The sequence below is a fragment of the Rattus norvegicus genome, chromosome 3 (genome assembly GCF_036323735.1).
Source record: "Rattus norvegicus strain BN/NHsdMcwi chromosome 3, GRCr8, whole genome shotgun sequence".
NCBI classification, from domain to species: Eukaryota; Metazoa; Chordata; class Mammalia; order Rodentia; family Muridae; genus Rattus; species Rattus norvegicus.
In genome coordinates, this window is record NC_086021.1 from 147525011 (window position 1) to 147542926 (window position 17916).

Sequence of the window (17916 nt, forward strand, 5' to 3'; positions counted from 1 at the left end):
ATTGTTTGGCTGGGTCAACAGCCTGTGGTGGAGGCAGGGAGTGGGTTTGGAGACAATGTGCTGGAACATAACTCCCAAACCTCAAAACATGCCCAACAATAACAACAGCATTAACCACTGACCCAAAGGCTGGGGGAAATTCTATCTCCTTGTCTCCTTCCACCAGTAAACATAAAAATACTATCCCTGAAGGGACAGAGGATGCCTTCACTAAGTGGTCCAGTGAGAATGAAAGGACAGGAACAGCTACATTAGAAAAGTTCTCCCAATGGCAAGCCAATTGAGTGTGTGTGTGTGTGTGTGTGTGTGTGTGTGTGCGCGCGCGCACGCGTTATGGTAATAATTTGCTGAAAACAGCAAATGAGGCCAAAGTGAGTACAATAAATATCCACGAAAAGTGAGAGAGAAAAAAAATAAGAGCATTAAATCTCAGCATTCGCTTTTTGTCTCTCTGTCTCCCCATCCTTCTCTCATGTGGCTTTTCAATTCTTGTCACTCTACAGCCAGCCTTTATGTCCCTTAGAGCAGTCATTAGTCCCCACCCCCCTCTGTAAGGGCTATCTTACTTGCTCTTTGCCTTCCCTCTGGATCTCCTCAAGGCTTCTCATTTTCTTGCTCAGATCTTGTCTCTGGTGCTGCCTCCCCAGAGACATTTTCTCTGTCTTCCTAGATAACATTCCCTCCGTCATCTTGTCTTTTTTGTTGTTTCTTTTGTCAGTGAGTACTCTCTTGTCTTTCTCATCTATGTATGTTTTGTTTGTCACACATAGATGAACATTCCAAAAGAGTACATATTGAACAGCTATCTCATTTATTAATGTGTATCTTGCCTAGAATGTGGGTGAAATGTATGTATTAGAGAGATGGATAGAAAGATATAAACGAAGTGGATATAGGAATGGATAAATGGGTAGATAAATAGACAAGAAGCAGGAGTGTGGACAGGTGGGAGGGGAAGCTCTCTCATAGAGGCAGGAGGACGGAGCATAGGATAGGGAGTTTGTGAAGGGTAATTTGGAAAGGGGGATAACATTTGAAATGTAAATAAATTAAATAACCAATAAAAATGAAGAAAAAGAAGAGTAAATGGATAGACAGTAATGAATACATAGATGTCACAGTAGATGTTTATTTTCTCCCCCACTTCTGGTCATTCAGTTCCCAGATAAAAGATGTACAGCTTTTATATTTATAATCAGCCTTTATAGCACTAGAACTGGACAGGTATCTACCATATAAGCTATTGGAATTTACTTCCCCATCAATAGTCCCAAGTTATAACTTGCGACGTTCTTCATGGGCTGCTCCTAACTCTAATTGGCCAGCCCTCATGGCCATGTTTTCATAACTCACCTACCCCATGGCAACTTCTCTCTCTACCTCTTCTCCTTCTTCCTCCTCATGGACCCCTACCTTCAACCCCAAGCCCAGAAACCCCTAAACCCCACCTATCTTCTATCCAGCTATAGGCATCTTCATTCACCAATTAAGGATAAATTGGGGGCAAGGTTCCATAGCAAAAGACCAAACTTCAACATGTAGATGAATAGATGAGCCAATTGAGAATTAATAGGTGAATGGAGATATGTAATCAACAGTTTGACTTAAACATTGATCTGATTTAATCAATTTTTTTCCTCCATGGCATACACCAAAGAAACTAAACTGAACATTTAGAGTATAATAAAAGCCATGGTGGTTAAGCAGTTGAGGTTGTGTTAGTCCCAGCTTTAAATGAGTAACACTTTTCCTTCAAACTAGCTGTCTTATTTTAAGGTGCTTTGATACTTAATAAATAGTTCATAACTCCCAAGAAAATTCCTAAGTAGTAAACTGACAGACATTTCCCGACTTGACCTTTTAAAGAGGGAGAAACTAAACCAGGTACTAGTGAAATGAACTAGAAAAACTATGCTGGCTATGGTGGTTTGAATAAGAGTGGCGCCCATAGGCTCATATATGTGAGTGTTTGTTACCAGTTGGTCGATCCTTTGGGAAAGATTAGGAGGTGTGGTCTTGTTGGAGTAGGCGTGGCCTTGGAGGAGAGTCACTGGGAGTGGACTTTCTAGTTTTAAAAGCCCATGCTAGGCCCAGTATCTCTCTCTGTCTGGAGCCTGTGGTCAGGATACAAAGATCTCTGCTACTGCTGCAGCACCATGATAATAACCCTCTGGACCACCATGAACTAACCCTCTGGAATTGTAAGTAATGCCCCAGTTAAATGCTTCTAAGAGTTACCTTGGTCATGGTACCACGCCAACAGAACAGTGACTAGGACACTGGCTTAACTCCAGCACCTGGAATGAATTGCTCTTACCTATTAATTTAATGGACTGTTAAGAATGGCACTTTTGACGACCTGCCTTCTACGTATTTGTTCATTACTTGTCTGTTTGTGTGTTTTAGAATAACCTCAACCTGGAGAGTGACTCCACATCAGAAACCAGCTTTCCTCTGTCCAAAGAAGCCCCAGAGGAGCACCAGGTTGTCCACCAACCCTTCCCCAGACAACGATTCCCTCAGGAGACTGGGCATCCTTCACTGCAAAGAGACGGCCCCAGATCCTTTCTCCTTGACCTACCAAACTTTCCAGATCTTTCCAAAGCTGATATCAATGGGCAGAATCCAAATATTCAGGTAATTCTCAGCAGCTAGCAATGTAAAGGAAAATAGTTCATTGTTTCCCAACCTGATTCTAAGAAGCCTGGCAGAGTTCCTCCCGTGTCCTTCCCAACCCTTCTGTGATTCATGCTAAGGGTTATATTATTCCCACAAAAAACAGTGTTGTAATACCCTTGATGATTTGTGAGACACTGAGAGTTAAAAACAAAACAAAAGTAATACACCCTGAAATTGCTGAAATGTGGCAACTGTAGAAAAAGGCTATGTGGTTTGTGACTAGACCAGGTAACCCACAGTCTTGTCTTCAAAGGAAGGTGCTTCCCCTTCGTGCCTTGCTAGCTTGCCTTCTACACCAGGACAACCTCCTAACAAACAAATGACTAACAAAATAATTAAATAAAAAGGAAAAGGAAAATGGAACTTCCTAGAAGAGAGTTCTATATATTTTATTAAAATTGGGATTTTAAATAAGCCAGGGAAATGGGACACCGCTGGATTAAAAAATTCATTCATTTATCATCCATGTTTCAAGGGAAATGATGCTTTTGTCTGGCCCTCCAGGCATCCTCATGAAGAAGCCATGCCATTCTCCCAGCAGTGGCTGATCAAGGGGTCACTATGTGGCTCACCCAGGCCGCATGGCTAGTAAACTGTAGTTGTGGTGCTCAGCTCCAGGATCCCCAGCTCCCAGGAGCACATGCCCGTCAAACTCCTGATTGTGGATAGTGCTTGTAACTTCTCTTTCTTCAGGAAGCTCAGAGAGGCCTAAAAATCTAACCCTCACCTCACCCCTGCCTTTATATGTCTACTTCCAAAATGTCTCTGCTTTGTTCTGATTTCTCTTGTTTGTGTAAAGACAGCTTTTTATTGTCACATCAAATGTCCATTAGCTTATGTAGCATCAGAAAGTTACTTAAGATTGGGCTCAGAGTATTTTTAATTAAGTGGCTCTCCCAAAACCCCAGTGTTTGTATGTGGTGGGTGTGGTGTGGTGTGAGGGGCTGTGCATTGGCATGCATGTGTGTGTCCTTCCTCTCTCCTCCACAGCCCTCTGACTCACTCTCCTGACAGTCGAAACACATTATTTCAGAGAAGATTTCCTCCATCCAACTTGTTTTGAATTTGAGCAAGGAAATGGTAACGCGTCAATGAGCGTCAAGCAAGGGCTGCTACACCTAAAACACTACATTGAGTTATGAGACTTTAGGAAGCATAAAGTCATATCCCTCTGGCCCTTCTTGTTGGTAACACAGGCATGATTATCCCAGTTACCACATACAACAGCACCAGAGGGATCTTGAAGACAGAGGAAGAAAGAGCACTGTGTTTCCCAACTGAAGACAGAAAACAGTAGGGCAGGCCTCCATGTGTGCTCTAGAGAGGAAAGTATTTTAGAGATCATAGTTGACTGGGGGTTGGGGATTTAGCTCAGTGGTAGAGCGCTTGCCTAGCAAGTGCAAGGCCCTGGGTTCGGTCCCCAGCTCCGGAAAAAAAAAAAGAGAGAGAGATCATAGTTGACAATACGTACTCAGATACTACTATGGGTTCCAAGTCACATTCCTGTTAAGTTCTGTAGTATAATGACTTACTGGAGGAAAAGGCCTTTTGACTTGGCCACATGACTCTGAAAGAGCAGTAGCTCTACCTGGGGGAGGGAAAACACGGCAGAGTAGGGACAGGTGGCTCCATACCACTGCTTAACCCCCACCCTACTCCCACTGCTCCCTAGTTCAGCTTCATCCATGAAAACTTTTCATTGTTTATAGATGTCATGCTTCCTGGGCCCAATTGCCCTCACCTCCAAGGACCTAAGACCATGGCTAGCATTTTATCCCAGAGGCAGGAAATCAGGGAGGGTCTTGAGCCTGGGCTATTGGAGAACTAGACTTAAGAACTGTGAGTGTAAAGTTACAGGAGAATGCTGGATTTAGGAGAAAGGAACACTGTGCGTTTTTTAGCTCATTGAAATTTTATTAGGTAGCATTGTACACCCAGTAAGAAATGGCGGGTGGTGCCAAACTTCTTGGGTCCTATTTCTTTCTCCATCAGTCTGAAAATGCCTAATCGCTATCCAGGCACCGTTGACACCTTTGAAGGTACTGCTTAAATGTTAAGGAGGGACAGTGGCAGTATAGAGACTGTTAGGATCACAGATCCTGGGAAAAACTGAGCCCGTCCCCACTCACATAACAAATCCATGCAGGCATTCTGCCGCAAAGAAAACTATGTTTTCCTCCTAAAAGCTGTGCGCGTATAGCATGCATGCTCATATGCACACCATTAGCCTGTACAGTCCCATGCACCACTACACTTGAGTAAACGCAGTTCCCTGGTGGTCCTTTTAAATACAAGGTGGTTCCCAAGGGGGAGAGGGTAATGATTTCTTGGTTGGCAGCTCTCATCTGGGCCTAGGGCATTATTCTTTTGTTGAAAGCCACTGATTCAACCCAGCCCAGCCAGGCTCGCACAAAGCCCTGCTGCTTACCATGGTTCCCTGAGCGTTTCTCTACTGGCTAGTGGTGTGAGAATAGGTGTGTCCGGTGGGCAGGCTTCTGGTGCCAGATCCTCTGGCCTCCCGGGCTCTCACCCTGGGCAACCTGCCCCATGCTCCCATCTAGTTCTCCTCAGCAGGGACCCAGGAGCCTAGCACGAATCAATACACTTGTCTCAGACCCCTCTGCAACTCCAAACCTCCTGGGGTGGATCCTGTTCCTCCTTTCAAAATGTTTGTATCCCTGAAAAGTGGCGTTTCTGAGCTTCTGCAGAGGGCCATGTCCCTTGCGCCTTCTGACTTTTAGGGTGGAAAATCCTCCTAAAAGCCTAACATCTGCCTTTTCACAGCATCTATGCCATAAAGTCAGGCAGCCTCTCTTTCGAGTGACTTAAGCTCCATGTTAGCATGGGAGTCCAGCTGTTGGGGGGGTAGTATTATCTTTGCATATGCATCTGTATATAATACATCAGCTAGAAAGAACTAGCCTTGGATCGTTAAGCTGCATCTCCAAGTTAGATTTTAAACAACATAAGAAATTAGGTTCTCCTTTAAAAAAAAAAAAAAAGAAAAAAAGAAAATCATTCAAGAAAAAAGAGCTAATCCTCTGGGACAATTTAGACTTGAACTTCACTGCCCTTGGCTGAGTTTCTGCTCTTTGGTTGATGGTCAGATAATAAAGACAAAAATTCCAAAATAAACTCATTATCAGACTTGCCGCATCAGTTCATTGCCACAGTAGCTATTTACAACCCAGTATTTCCCTTTGCTGAACCAGCCTGAGGTCAGTATCCACTTCAACCAATACAATTCTCTCCTTGCTTCCATTGAGAGAGACTTAAACACAGGGATCCACATCATTTCTCCTCTCCACAGATTGATTTCCATGGCCCTACGCCTCTTGGGTGCTACAAGATATACTCGGAGGGACTGGTCAAGGTTTTACTTCCTTGTACTTCTGATTTTCCCTCCTGTATCTATAGTACTTTTAAAATGGCCAGTCTGGCTGGGTAAGAGCCAAGAATAATTGAGCCCTGGATAAGAAGCAATGGGCCAGTGGGAACCAACCTGGATAGCTGAGATTCTCATGGGCTTCTGTTATCAAGAACTATGCAGTCAAACTGAGCCGAGTTTGGAATCTGGTTCCACCACTCAGTCTGCTTGGGTTCTGTAGCCCCTGCCTGGCCAGTTTTCCAATTTCTCTGTTCCTCAGTTTTCTTATCTATAAAACTGGCGTAATAATTCTACCTACAATCACCTATGTCATCTAATCTCTGAGGTTGAGATCATTCCTATAAGGGCTTAGCATAGGGTTATGCGTATGATAAGCTTTCTGTAACTGATAGATACAATTGGTGAGGAAAATACAGATAAGGAGGATAGAAAAGCATCTATGGGGATAATTAGGTCAGCAAGATAATTAGGTCAGCAAGGAAAGGCCCTTACTTCAGATACCAGGCGCTACTTTGTTCAATACCCAAAACCCACATAAATGTGGAAGGAGCAAACTGACTCCACAAAGTTATCCACTGATCTCCATACACAAATTGTGACAAGTGCATGCACACACACACACACACACACACACACACACACACACACACACACACACACACAAAGAGAGAGAGAGTAAATAAATAAATAAATTTTAAAAGATTAATTGAGAGTCAGAAGATTTATCTGAAAACTGTCTCTATGCCTTCTTTGTCATTTACCTTGGGAAGATGATTTCCCTAAGCCAAGTCTGTGCCTGAAAATTAAGTCTAAATTTTGTAGAACAGACAGTGACGTCTGGGCAAGCACACTGCTACAAATCTCAGTGCACTAACCGCAGTTATGTAGGGAATACCACAGTTTCTTTGGAGCATCATTAGGTCTGAGACAGGAGGAGTGAATGTCTTCCTGATCTATTTTGTGCTCTTTCTGCTGAACTTATCAAGGAAGAAGGGCAGCAAAAACCTTTGCTGTAGACATATTTCTGGATGTTCTGTACACTTGAGGGAATCCTTTTTCTGTCTGGAAGATCATAACCTGCATCCATCTACTCAGTCCATTCAGCTCACAGAACTCAGAGGAGCAGGAGGAGTGAAAGGCCCAGTCTGCTCACTGTGGCAACTTCTATATTCCTGATGGCCATGGCTTATTAACAATTACACTGGGGACTGTCTTAGTCTTGCTATAGAAAGTGCTCTGCAGAACAAGAGCAAAGCATTTGTTTCTAATACAAGTTTTAACTATTGGGCAAAAAACAAAAAGTAAATAAAACCCAAAACAAAACAAAACCAAAACAAAACAAACAGACAAACAAACCAAAAACAAAAAAGCAGATCAGGAGATCAGGGTTGTGGACAGAATTGAAACCTACTTTTGCATAGCCCTTGGAGCTGAGAGATTCTGTCTTACATTTGGCCTGGAGCGTTTGAAAAAAGTCTCTTTCTTACACTGGGTATTTAAGGGACTTCAAGGATACATAATCAATCGAACTAGAAAGGAGGGAGAGATCTAGGGTCTCTGTCGGCTTCAAGTTAGCTGGGCTCACTCCGGATCTCCAGTGCATTCACGTTTACTGCTCAAGAGATCTTTCCAAAGGTTTCCCTGACTCTAAAATGCCCGAATAGAATAAGGGAAACAGGAAACGAAAACTAATCCCAGCTATTTGAGAAGGCATTTGCCATGCTTGTTTCGTCTTTTTAATTGGATGCCTATAAAATTTCAGGTTCAAGATTAGATTTCCCCTTTTGATATCAGCCTGAGGTTTCCACATTGCTGACTGTGGGGAAGGGTGGGCCCTAAGATTTGTTTGTGTTTTGTTTGGTTTTGTAATTCATTTGGGGCAGTGGCTAGAAATTAAAGACAAGAAAGAAACCTCGAAGCTGTTGAGATTCAGTCATTGATATAGTTTTTGGAGTAAATTCCTATTTTGCTACCCATTGCTTCGCCAGGCAAGGATTCTGTTTTGTTTGGATGTGAGCAACAACTTTGGAGGAAAAAAAAATCGTATTGACGGTAATAGCTTGAAACATGAAATTGTTTTTATTCCCAGCTTGGAGAAATTGCAGGGCACGTTTTGTTTAAGCAATCCCTTTGACTCTGGTCTGAATACAAACGGAGGACCCAAACGGTTGGGCATGTCCTCCCTTATCTCCTACTCAAAGACTGATTTCATTACCATAATTGCCTGACTGCCTGGCTCCCCTAGCTCTTGGCAGCCTTTCTCCTCCAAGACCCTTAATATCCTTGCAGACAATTGTTGCAGCTCAGTAGTTCTATCTGTAGGAAGAGGGAGGGGGATGGGGCTTCAAAGGAGAAAGCCTATGTGTTCAAAGGCTCTGCTTTGCCCATCCTCCCAATGGAAGTTCTGTATACACCACCCAGCAGTATGCTCTTTACTCTCTAGTCCTTCCAAGGTTCCATGGGGAGCCTTGGAGTCATTATTCCCTAGCAACTGTCCGTTCTGTCAAACAGCAATGATAGAGCATGTGTGTTGTATTTCTTTTCTTCTCCTAATTTTAAATTTGTAGCTGAATTACATAAAACCTTCGTAATTATAAGAATGCAAGAGATGCTCACAGATTAAGGCCGTGGTGGCAGCGTGAGCTAAATAAAGTTCATGGTGCCCTTCTGTGCATCCCACAACAGAGGAGATAGATGCACTTGGCCTGACACATTGTCAGCATCCTATGGGATCTAGAGTCATCCTCTGGACCATATCTAGATCTCAAGCCTAGGTCCACTATTGACTTGGCAGCTTCTTTAAGTGTCAGGCTGAATATGATTCAAACAATCCCCAAGCTGTTTATCTCAAGGATGGGCACACCCCAGTGCAATTTGGCAGAGTATCTTAGCAACTCTTCAGATGTCGGGTCAGGGCAAAACTGGGATCGCATTTGCCCAGTACATCTTGCGCTGATTACTTGGAGTACGTGTTTCTGATTCATGTGCGTGTAACTCTTCCAGGAGGTGTTGCAAGAACTATGTGATGGCCAGAGGAACCCAATGAGTCTTTTATTAATTTTTAAACAAGGTTTTTTCTACGCTGATTGTCTCTCAGAGCCAAGATGCTATGTTCTTCCAGACCTGTGACAGATTTCAAAAGTAGGCTTCATTAATCCAGAGAACAAGTTCTAACCATAGCCCAGGGACTGGTGCTTTGACCCTGCTGTTGGGGCTGAACAATGGGAGGAGTGAAATATCATAGCTGGAGAAGCCTTGTCCTGAGGGCCTTGCACTCACATCTATGTAAGTCCTATAGCATCGACCCTGCCCCTAGTACCTGAGGCTCTCGGCTCTCTCAGTCCTGTGAGCTGGTTCTAACATCTATCAGTTACTTTTGAAAGGCAGCATGGATGACATTAAGAACAAAGGCTCTGGACCCGTATTCTCCTCATCTGCTACTTCTTAGCCCTATGACTTTTGGCCACCCATCAACATCTATGAGCCAGTTCCCCTAATCTATGAAAAGCAATCACTATAACACCCAATATCTTGGAGCAATGACCATTGGATTGCTCATGGTCCTCTAGGACCAGAATTGTGACAGAACTCAACCAAGAGAGCTTGTTCAGGTTCCATGTGGTATCAGTGGGGGTGACCCAACCAGGACTGAAAGATCCATACAGTCCCTCCCACACACCCACACAGCACAAGCGCTCTCTCTCTCTCTCTCTCTCTCTCTCTCTCTCTCTCTCTCTCTCTCTCTCTCTCCCTCCCTCCCTCCATACATCCCTCCCTCCCCCCCCTCTCTCCACACCAGAAGAGGGCACCAGATCCCTGTTACAGATGGTTGTGAACCACCATGTGGCTGCTGGGAATTGAACTCAGGACCTCTGGAAGAGAAGTCAGTGCTCTTAACCACTGAGCCCCATCTCTCCAGCCCCAGTCTTTCTCTTTATCAAGTCTGTCTTTATGCATTGATCAAGGCTGGGCTTCCCTATATATCTGTGAGAATATTTCAAGGAAAAGAAGAAGGAAGCTGCAATACACTTTTATGGCAGCTTCAGTACACTTTTTTTTACATATGCATGTGCATGAAGTGTGCATGTGTGCATGTATGCATGCCGGTGTGTTTGCATGTTCACATATGTGTGGCGTAATTATATGTGCAGGTACACGTATGTGCACAGGCCAGAGGTCATTGCTGGTGTTTTCCTCAAACACTTTCTACTTTTTTTTTTTATTGAGGCCGGATTTTTCACTAGAGCAGAGTTCTTCAATTCAATTAATCAGGCTAACTAGCCCGTTTGCTTTGGGGAGTACCCCTGTCTCTGCCTCTCAAGAGCTGTGACTGCAAGCAAGCCATCATGCCCACCTGGCATTTATGTGGGTGCATAGGATTTGAAGTTCAGTCCTCACAGTTATTCAATGGGCAATGGACCAGTGAGCCATCTCCCAGCCCTCCCTAAATCATCTCCCCTACCCCAATGAATGTCACTTATTTCCATTCACCTGGTCCAAGGGAGTCCTGAGGCTATTCCCAGAGGGCAGTGAGTTAAAATGGACTCCACTTGGGAAGTGTGCAGGGATGTGGATTGTGGGGCTTTGATAGAAGCACGTGGACAGAGCACTTAGAAAAGTGCCTGGCGGGACACCTCCTCAATAAGTTATACTTTGCTGTGGTGTTCTGCCAGCACCTCAGGAACATAGGCAGTGGTCTTTCAGTGAAAGGCTTCTCGACCATTTAGTCACCAGTAAACTAAAAACCTAGTCATGACTACACCTCTGCCTATCTGAGGCTACATTTCTTCTGGTCATGGAGTTCATGTGAGCCATTCCTGGATGTCTTCTGTTCCCTAGCACCATGTAATTGCAGCTCTCTTTCACAAGGGATGCAGTCAACCTTTCCTTCATCTCTCTCAGACCTTCTCTCTTCCTTGAGGCTAACAGTTCCTCATTGACCTGGCCCGTTCTGAATTCCTCAGGTCACCATAGAGGTGGTTGATGGCCCTGACTCTGAAGCAGAAAAAGATCAGCATCCAGAGAACAAACCCAGCTGGTCACTCCCAGCTCCCGACTGGCGGGCCTGGTGGCAGAGGTCCTTGTCCTTGGCCAGGACAAACAGTGGGGACCAGGATGACAAGTATGACAGTACCTCAGATGACAGCAACTTCCTCAGTGTTCCTAGAGGATGGGACCGTCCAGCCCCAGGACACCGGACTTTTGAAACCAAAGAGCAGCCAGAGTATGGTGAGTTCCCTACCCAGTAATATAAACAGGAGAGGAGATGGGGATGATAAGGCCTCACAGACATGAGGCCAAGCAAAACCCAGTTTACAGTATGTGGTTTCAGTCTTCTCTGAGGCATACCTCATAAAGGCTGTCTTCACAGAAGCCCCATGGAGCCACCCGCAGCCACATCTTTTTTGAAACAGTATAATTTTTGAATTATACTTAAGAGATTTTTTTTAGGGTCTTTGGGGGTTCTTTCCTGTCTTGTCTTTCCCAAAATTTCATTTTATTTTTAAAGATGAATAAATCATTAAATCACCTTCCCTGTATTTTTTAACCAAAAAAAAAAAAAGAAAAAGAAAAAGAAAAAGAAAAGAAAGAAAGATAGAAAGAAAACAGGAAAGAAAGAAAGAATGCTGAAAACCAGTTTATTTAAAGAGATGTGTGCAGTTGCTTCCTGGGACCAGGCAGCTATGTCATGCCTTGTATTAGCAGTAGAGTGGTCCTTCAGAATCCAAATGAACAAGTTGCATCACAGGTTGTAAAAGCCAGCTTCCCCTTCTCTACATTAAATGTTACAACCCTAATGTAAGACTACTAGGTTTGTGTTTGGGGAACAACGGAGACTTAAGGTGACAGGAGAAACTTCCAATTCAATGAGTTTAAAATAATAAACTCTTTCTTCACTTTAGTTGAGATGAGAGATGAGGTGACCGGATCTCAGATCCACTGGCTCCCGCAACCATCCACTCTTCTTCTTCCTTCAAATGGATATTTGCTGTGTTACAGATGCCCTGTTGTGAAGTCCTTATGGCTTCCCTATCAGCAGACCAAGGAACAAGCAATACATGAGGAGGTAGTAGTTCGGATGAGAAATCCCCCTATAAGTCTCAGGAACTTGAAATTTTGGTCCCTGGTTGGTAACTGGGGAAGAATTAGGAGGTGTGACTGGTTGAAGGAGAAGTGTCACTGGGGACGGACTTGAGGTTACAAAAGCCACCACCCTCCAGTGTGCTCTTTCAGTCTCCTGTTTATGGGCTCTCAGCTGCTGCTCCTGTCACCTGCCACCTGCCACATGCCACATGCCACCTCCACTTGTGGACTCTCCATCATGAACTCTTAACCTTCTGGAACTGTAAGCCCCAAATAACTTCTTCTTTTCTTTAAGTTGCCTTGGTCATGGTATCTTATCACAGCAACAGAAGAGTTCAGATACAAGGATGATGCAGAACACTTCAGAGATCCAAGCAACTCCTTTTCTACCCACAGTATTTTCCCATGCCCTAAACTGACCATAGCGAAGTTGGATAGGTACCAATTATCACACCGTCATTAAGTTTCAATTCTTTTGTCTAACTTGTAATGATCTGATTTTAGCAGAATATTTTTGCCATGATTTTTTTTCCCGTGGAGTTTTCTTTGTAACGTTATGTTAGTTGTGCCTTTAAAAAGGAGGGCTAATTTTGGCCAGAAACAATGTTGTTGGAATATAAGAATAGCTAGTGGGATATACTGGGTGTAGATAAACTTCAGATGCAATTGCAGATGTGCTGAGTCTGAAGGCTGTGAACATCCATAGGAATCATAACTTTTGGGATAAGCCTCGGTATCCTCACCCATAAAAGGAATTTAATTCTTCCTGCCATAGACTCATCCAGACACCCAGAACTTGTGGCTCTTGTTTCCAAGTGACCAGTTGCAGACAAGTTCCAGTCAATTCAGTGCCCCCTACACTAGAAAAGCTCTACTGTCCCAACACTATAAAAGGAAGATTTTACCAAACAGCATCTTCGGACAGCAGCTCTCACCTCATTGCAATGCAGAGCACAGTCTTCCCTTCTTGAGCACTTTGATGTCACTGGGGCTGTCAAAATGCCACAGAAATATTCTCAGGGACAGCCTGTTCTTGTCATCTTTGTAATCACTGAGGCTGAGGCTCCTTTTCTGCTCTGCACCACACTCCAAGTCACGCTGACTTACGTTGTCCTCACGTGTGTTTCCATCGTCACAGATTAGATTTACATATATTACAAGTTCTTTTATCTGGCATTAAAACAGAAAGGATTTCTCCCCCAGAAAGACGTGTTCCAACCAGAAATCCTTAGTCTTCCCTTTGGCCTCATGTAATAGGAATCCCCTCAAAGGTCGTTGCTGGATGCTGATCTGGACCAGTGTGTGACAGAAGCTCGGGACAATAAAGATCTCCCTAGGAGATTACTCCCCGATAGAAACGATTTATCATGTGGCTAATCTGTGAACAGTAAAGGATGAGAAGGAAGCCACCAGTTGATAGAACAGATGAAGTCCTTTATGGCTGCTTGTAGATAATATTTTAGGATGGACTTTTGTGATGTGTTTTTAACAGAGTTTAGAAGAAACTACTTTGTGAGATCTTAGCATTCTGGAAACTGAGGCAGGAGGATCATGAGTTTGAGGCCAGTCACAGGTGACATAGTTAGGTAATGTCTCAACAAAAAAAGAAAGGAAGGAAGGAAGGAAGGGAGGGCGGGAGAGAGAGAGAGAGAGAGAGAGAGAGAGAGAGAGAGAGAGAGAGAGAGAGAGAGAACACGAAAGAAAGAAAGAAAGAAAGAAAGAAAGAAAGAAAGAAAGAAAGAAAGAAAGAAAGGAAGGAAGGAAGGAAGGAAGGAAGGAAGAAAGAAAGAAAGAAAGAAAGAAAGAAAGAAAGAAAGAAAGAAAGAAAGAAAGAAAGATCCCAATTTAGCAACTTTAGCAACTTCAAACAATAGAAGAGAGGTTCTACCTCAGGAATCTGCAGATTGACTGAAATGTTCATCTGGTCCGAGATGGGCTGACTTGGATGGAGCTGAACAGCCTCTGGTGACCTCAGTAGCAATGATGAGGCTCAGCTAGACAATTAGGAGTGCAGAGAGGGCCAGAGCCTCTCTCCTCCTGGAGTTGGTTCTCTTGGCTCTTTACATGGTAGTAAAATAGTTCCCTCTAGCTAAAAAAGGCCAAGGCTACATGCTTAGAGGTTTTTCAGGCCTTTGCTTGCATCCTATTTGCCATCGTCCCATTGATTGAAGAAAATCATGTAGTTGAGAACCAACATTAAAAAGGTGTAACCAAGGAAATGGACATGGAGAAAGGATTTATGGGTATCATTTCTCATACACTCTAATGCAGCATTAGCATTTAGTCATTGTACGGTGCTTCTTGTCAAATTGATCCAAGCTAGAGTTGACTTGGAAAAAGAGAATCACAACTGAGGAAATGCCTCCATCAGATTGTCCTGTGGGCATGTGTGTAAGGACATTTCCTGACTTATGATCGATGTGGGAGAGTTTATTGTGCAGAGGTGGTCCTGGATTAATTAAGATAGCAGGCTGAGCAAGGCATATAGAATGAGCCAGGAAGCAGTGCTCCTCCTGCTCTCTACTTCAGTTCCTGCCTCCAAGCTCCTGCCTTGAGCTCCTGTGCGGACTTCCCTATGAATCATAAGATGAAATAAATCACTTTCTCCCCTGAGTTGATTTATAGCATAGCAATAAAAGAAAACCAATATAGTCATGTAGATCTAGAAAACTAAAGGGAAAAGTCTAGCTTATGCAAAGATTCAGACATGGGCCTCAGTGTGAGCTAAGACCTCAAGTTGAATGATGTTCCCTCACAAGTTGTTGCCCTCACTGAAATGAAAAGGAAAAGCTATAGGAGATTTTTGGTAGCAGAGGTGCTTTTTTTCTTTTATAAAGGCAAGCAGCACAATGCTTCCACTCACAGGATTTTATCTTATTCAGCCATTCCCTCCACTAGTGACATGGCTTCTACTTGTATTAATGTTTGTTGTTCAAGCTTACCCTCTCTCTTTTCATGTTGTGAAAATACAAAACTCTTTACTTGTGCCTCTTCTTGCTCCCTCTAACAAAGTCTAGCCCTGTCTCTGTGTGCAGGATAAAATGTAGTGTGTATACATGTAATATAATTCTCTACACATAGATGGCCTCACTGACAAACATGCAATCATGCAATCGGTCTGTGTATGTCCGAAAAGGTCTGGGAGGGAGCAGTGACTATTATGTCTCAGACTTTTCTCCCTCTGGAAGCAACTTGACTATCCAGCCATGCTGGGTAGATGTCTCAGAGGAGACAATTGAGAGGGTCACACTGGAAAGATGATGCCCAGTTCCTTAATGTAAAACATAAGCTCCAGACATCTGTTTGGCTGTGTGGTTGGAAAACTGTTTCTTAGAAGAAATCAAAGTTTGGAAAAAATCAGTTTGATGGAAGGAGATAGAGATGGACAATGCTTCAGAGGGTAGGTACAGCATGAGACAGTTTTCCACTCAATTAGGGAAGAGGACATTATGATGTTTTGTACACACACACACACACACACACACACACACACACACACTCATACACACCCATCAATTCTAAGTAGTATGTGGAGAAGACTCAGAAGCCCCGTGATAGTCTGAAATGCCTTCAGAGTGAGCACTGTGTCAACAACCGTCTTGGTGTCTGGCAAAGGACCCAGGGTTCAGGTGAAAACGTGTGAAGAGCATTCTTGCTGGGTCTATGTAATAGCAACCACCACAACCTATTATGAATGAAGGTTATCCCATCCCTTCAAGGTACATGACGGGAGCCCCATGCTTGGCACTCACAGAGACCCTAAGGCTATTGGAAGCTGTGTATAAGCCAGGAGAAATTTATTATGGAGTGGTGTTACTGGAAAAGAGCTGTGTTTTAGAGAGCAAGGGCATGATGCTATAGCCCAAGCTTCCCTTTCTCTTAACTTGATAACCCTGGACAAGCCCCATATCCTAGGACTTTTGTTAACATTTACTTCTGGGAAGAGAAATCCAATTTTGACAATGTGCCTAACTCCAAGTCCCCCTAGTGTGGTCTACTTTCCTTTTCCCATGTCATTCATAACTTCTAATATATTATATAATATACTATTTTATATTATTTGTTTATTCTGCCATGGTGAGGAGCCTTGAAAATTATTCTTAACAATATATCCCACATAACTAGAATTATGCTTGATATATAGTGAGAGTTTAACTAATATTCATTGACCATATGTTGAATAATGACCTCAAAGGCTATTTCTGCCTTTACTATTAATATATTGGTTATTTACTACTCTGTAACAAATTATCCTATTATTGGCACCTGAAAATATAGCAGTTATTATATTTTTATGATTTAGGGGACTAGGAAGTACAGACCACTGGGTAGTTCTACTCTTGATGGCTTCAGCTACATTCAGCTTCTATAGGAAAGGGTTGGGAACCTCCTTTACACTGTCAAATGTCTTTGTAATCCTTCATGTGGCTCCATTCTTGGTAATATCTCATCATTGGTAAATTTGTTTAGCCTGAACTTCTTTCATGATGGTTGGATTTACCAGATCAAACTAGACTGTAAGCCAATGGGGACCTTAAGGTCAAAGTAAGACCATATTGTGTAGAACCCTCCCCTCTTCTCTCCTCCCTTCTTCTCCCCTCTTCTTCCTCTCGTACCCTATTTCCCTTCCTCTCTCTCCCCTCTCCTCCCCTTCTCTTCCTTCCCCCATTCCTCTTCCTCTCCCTCCCTTTCTCCTCTCCCTCCCTTTCTCCTCTCCCTCTCTCCCTTCCTCTTCCCCCCTCTCTCCTACCCACGAGGAGAGAAGGGATGTCCCAGTGCTGCGATCCTCTCAGTCTTCCCAAAGGTGAGCTCTAAAGTGAATGTGCAGCCGTGAACCTGTGAGCTCAGGCTGTACCCAGTCCCTTCAAGAGCAAAACTACTGGAAGTGGAAGAATGTGCAGCCAGCAGGCGGTGTGAGCAGGAGACATGGGAACTCTTCAGGAGGGGATGATGACCATCTCCCTGGCTCCCTTCCAGATTCCACAGACGGTGAGGGTGATTGGAGTCTCTGGTCTGTCTGCAGCGTCACCTGTGGAAATGGCAATCAGAAAAGGACCCGTTCCTGTGGCTATGCATGCATTGCCACAGAATCCAGGACCTGTGACCGTCCAAACTGCCCAGGTAATTGTGGAGCTGTGGCTCCAAGTTCAAGGGAAAGAAAGGGTTTTTGTTTTGTTTTGTTTTTTCATTTATATTCTAAGACTTGGAGAAGTTACTTAAAAGGTAACTGCTTCCTCATAAATCTTCTGACTAGAGTGGGACAGCTAGAGACAGCTGATAGACTTGGTGGCTGAGAAGATGGATTTTCTGAGTCTTAAGTACAAATGCAGTGTCCGTGACTAATGCTGTGCCGTCTTGTCCTCATTTAACTTGAAGGAGGGACTCTGGTCAGTTTAAACCTTTGATGTGGGATTGTCATGACTTGAAAAACTCATTGGAAAACAGATACTTACCTCTGATAAGGAAGCCAGCATGAGTGAATTCTCATTCTCAGGAAAACCATGGAGTTAGCCCGGTCAATAAGAACTGAGAGTTGCCCAAGGCTTCCCAGGGAACAAACTGGGGCAATTTAACATTTAATTGTGACCTTATACTATAATATCAGTACCTAGAAAATTAAAGTAAATTGATAATTTGGTGAGGGATCGTGTTGGGACTAAACAATAATTATGACTGTGGTTGTCAAAGTTAAAATGGTTTGTCAAAATGTAGTTTATGGCCTATTGGTGCAGATGCCTACATTGTTAGAAGCATCAAACAGGAGA

General features: G+C 43.5%; 1 protein-coding gene across 1 annotated transcript in view; it reads left to right on the forward strand.

Annotated features, from left to right (window-relative positions):
- Ism1 (isthmin 1) overlaps positions 1 to 17916 on the forward strand; it is a 78918-nt gene that overhangs the window by 48028 nt on the left and 12974 nt on the right. Inside the window, exons 2-4 of the mRNA NM_001134552.3 lie at positions 2407 to 2637; positions 11032 to 11296; positions 17129 to 17272. Of these exons, the coding sequence (NP_001128024.1) occupies positions 2407 to 2637; positions 11032 to 11296; positions 17129 to 17272 (640 nt within the window). The remainder of the gene's footprint in view (positions 1 to 2406; positions 2638 to 11031; positions 11297 to 17128; positions 17273 to 17916) is intronic.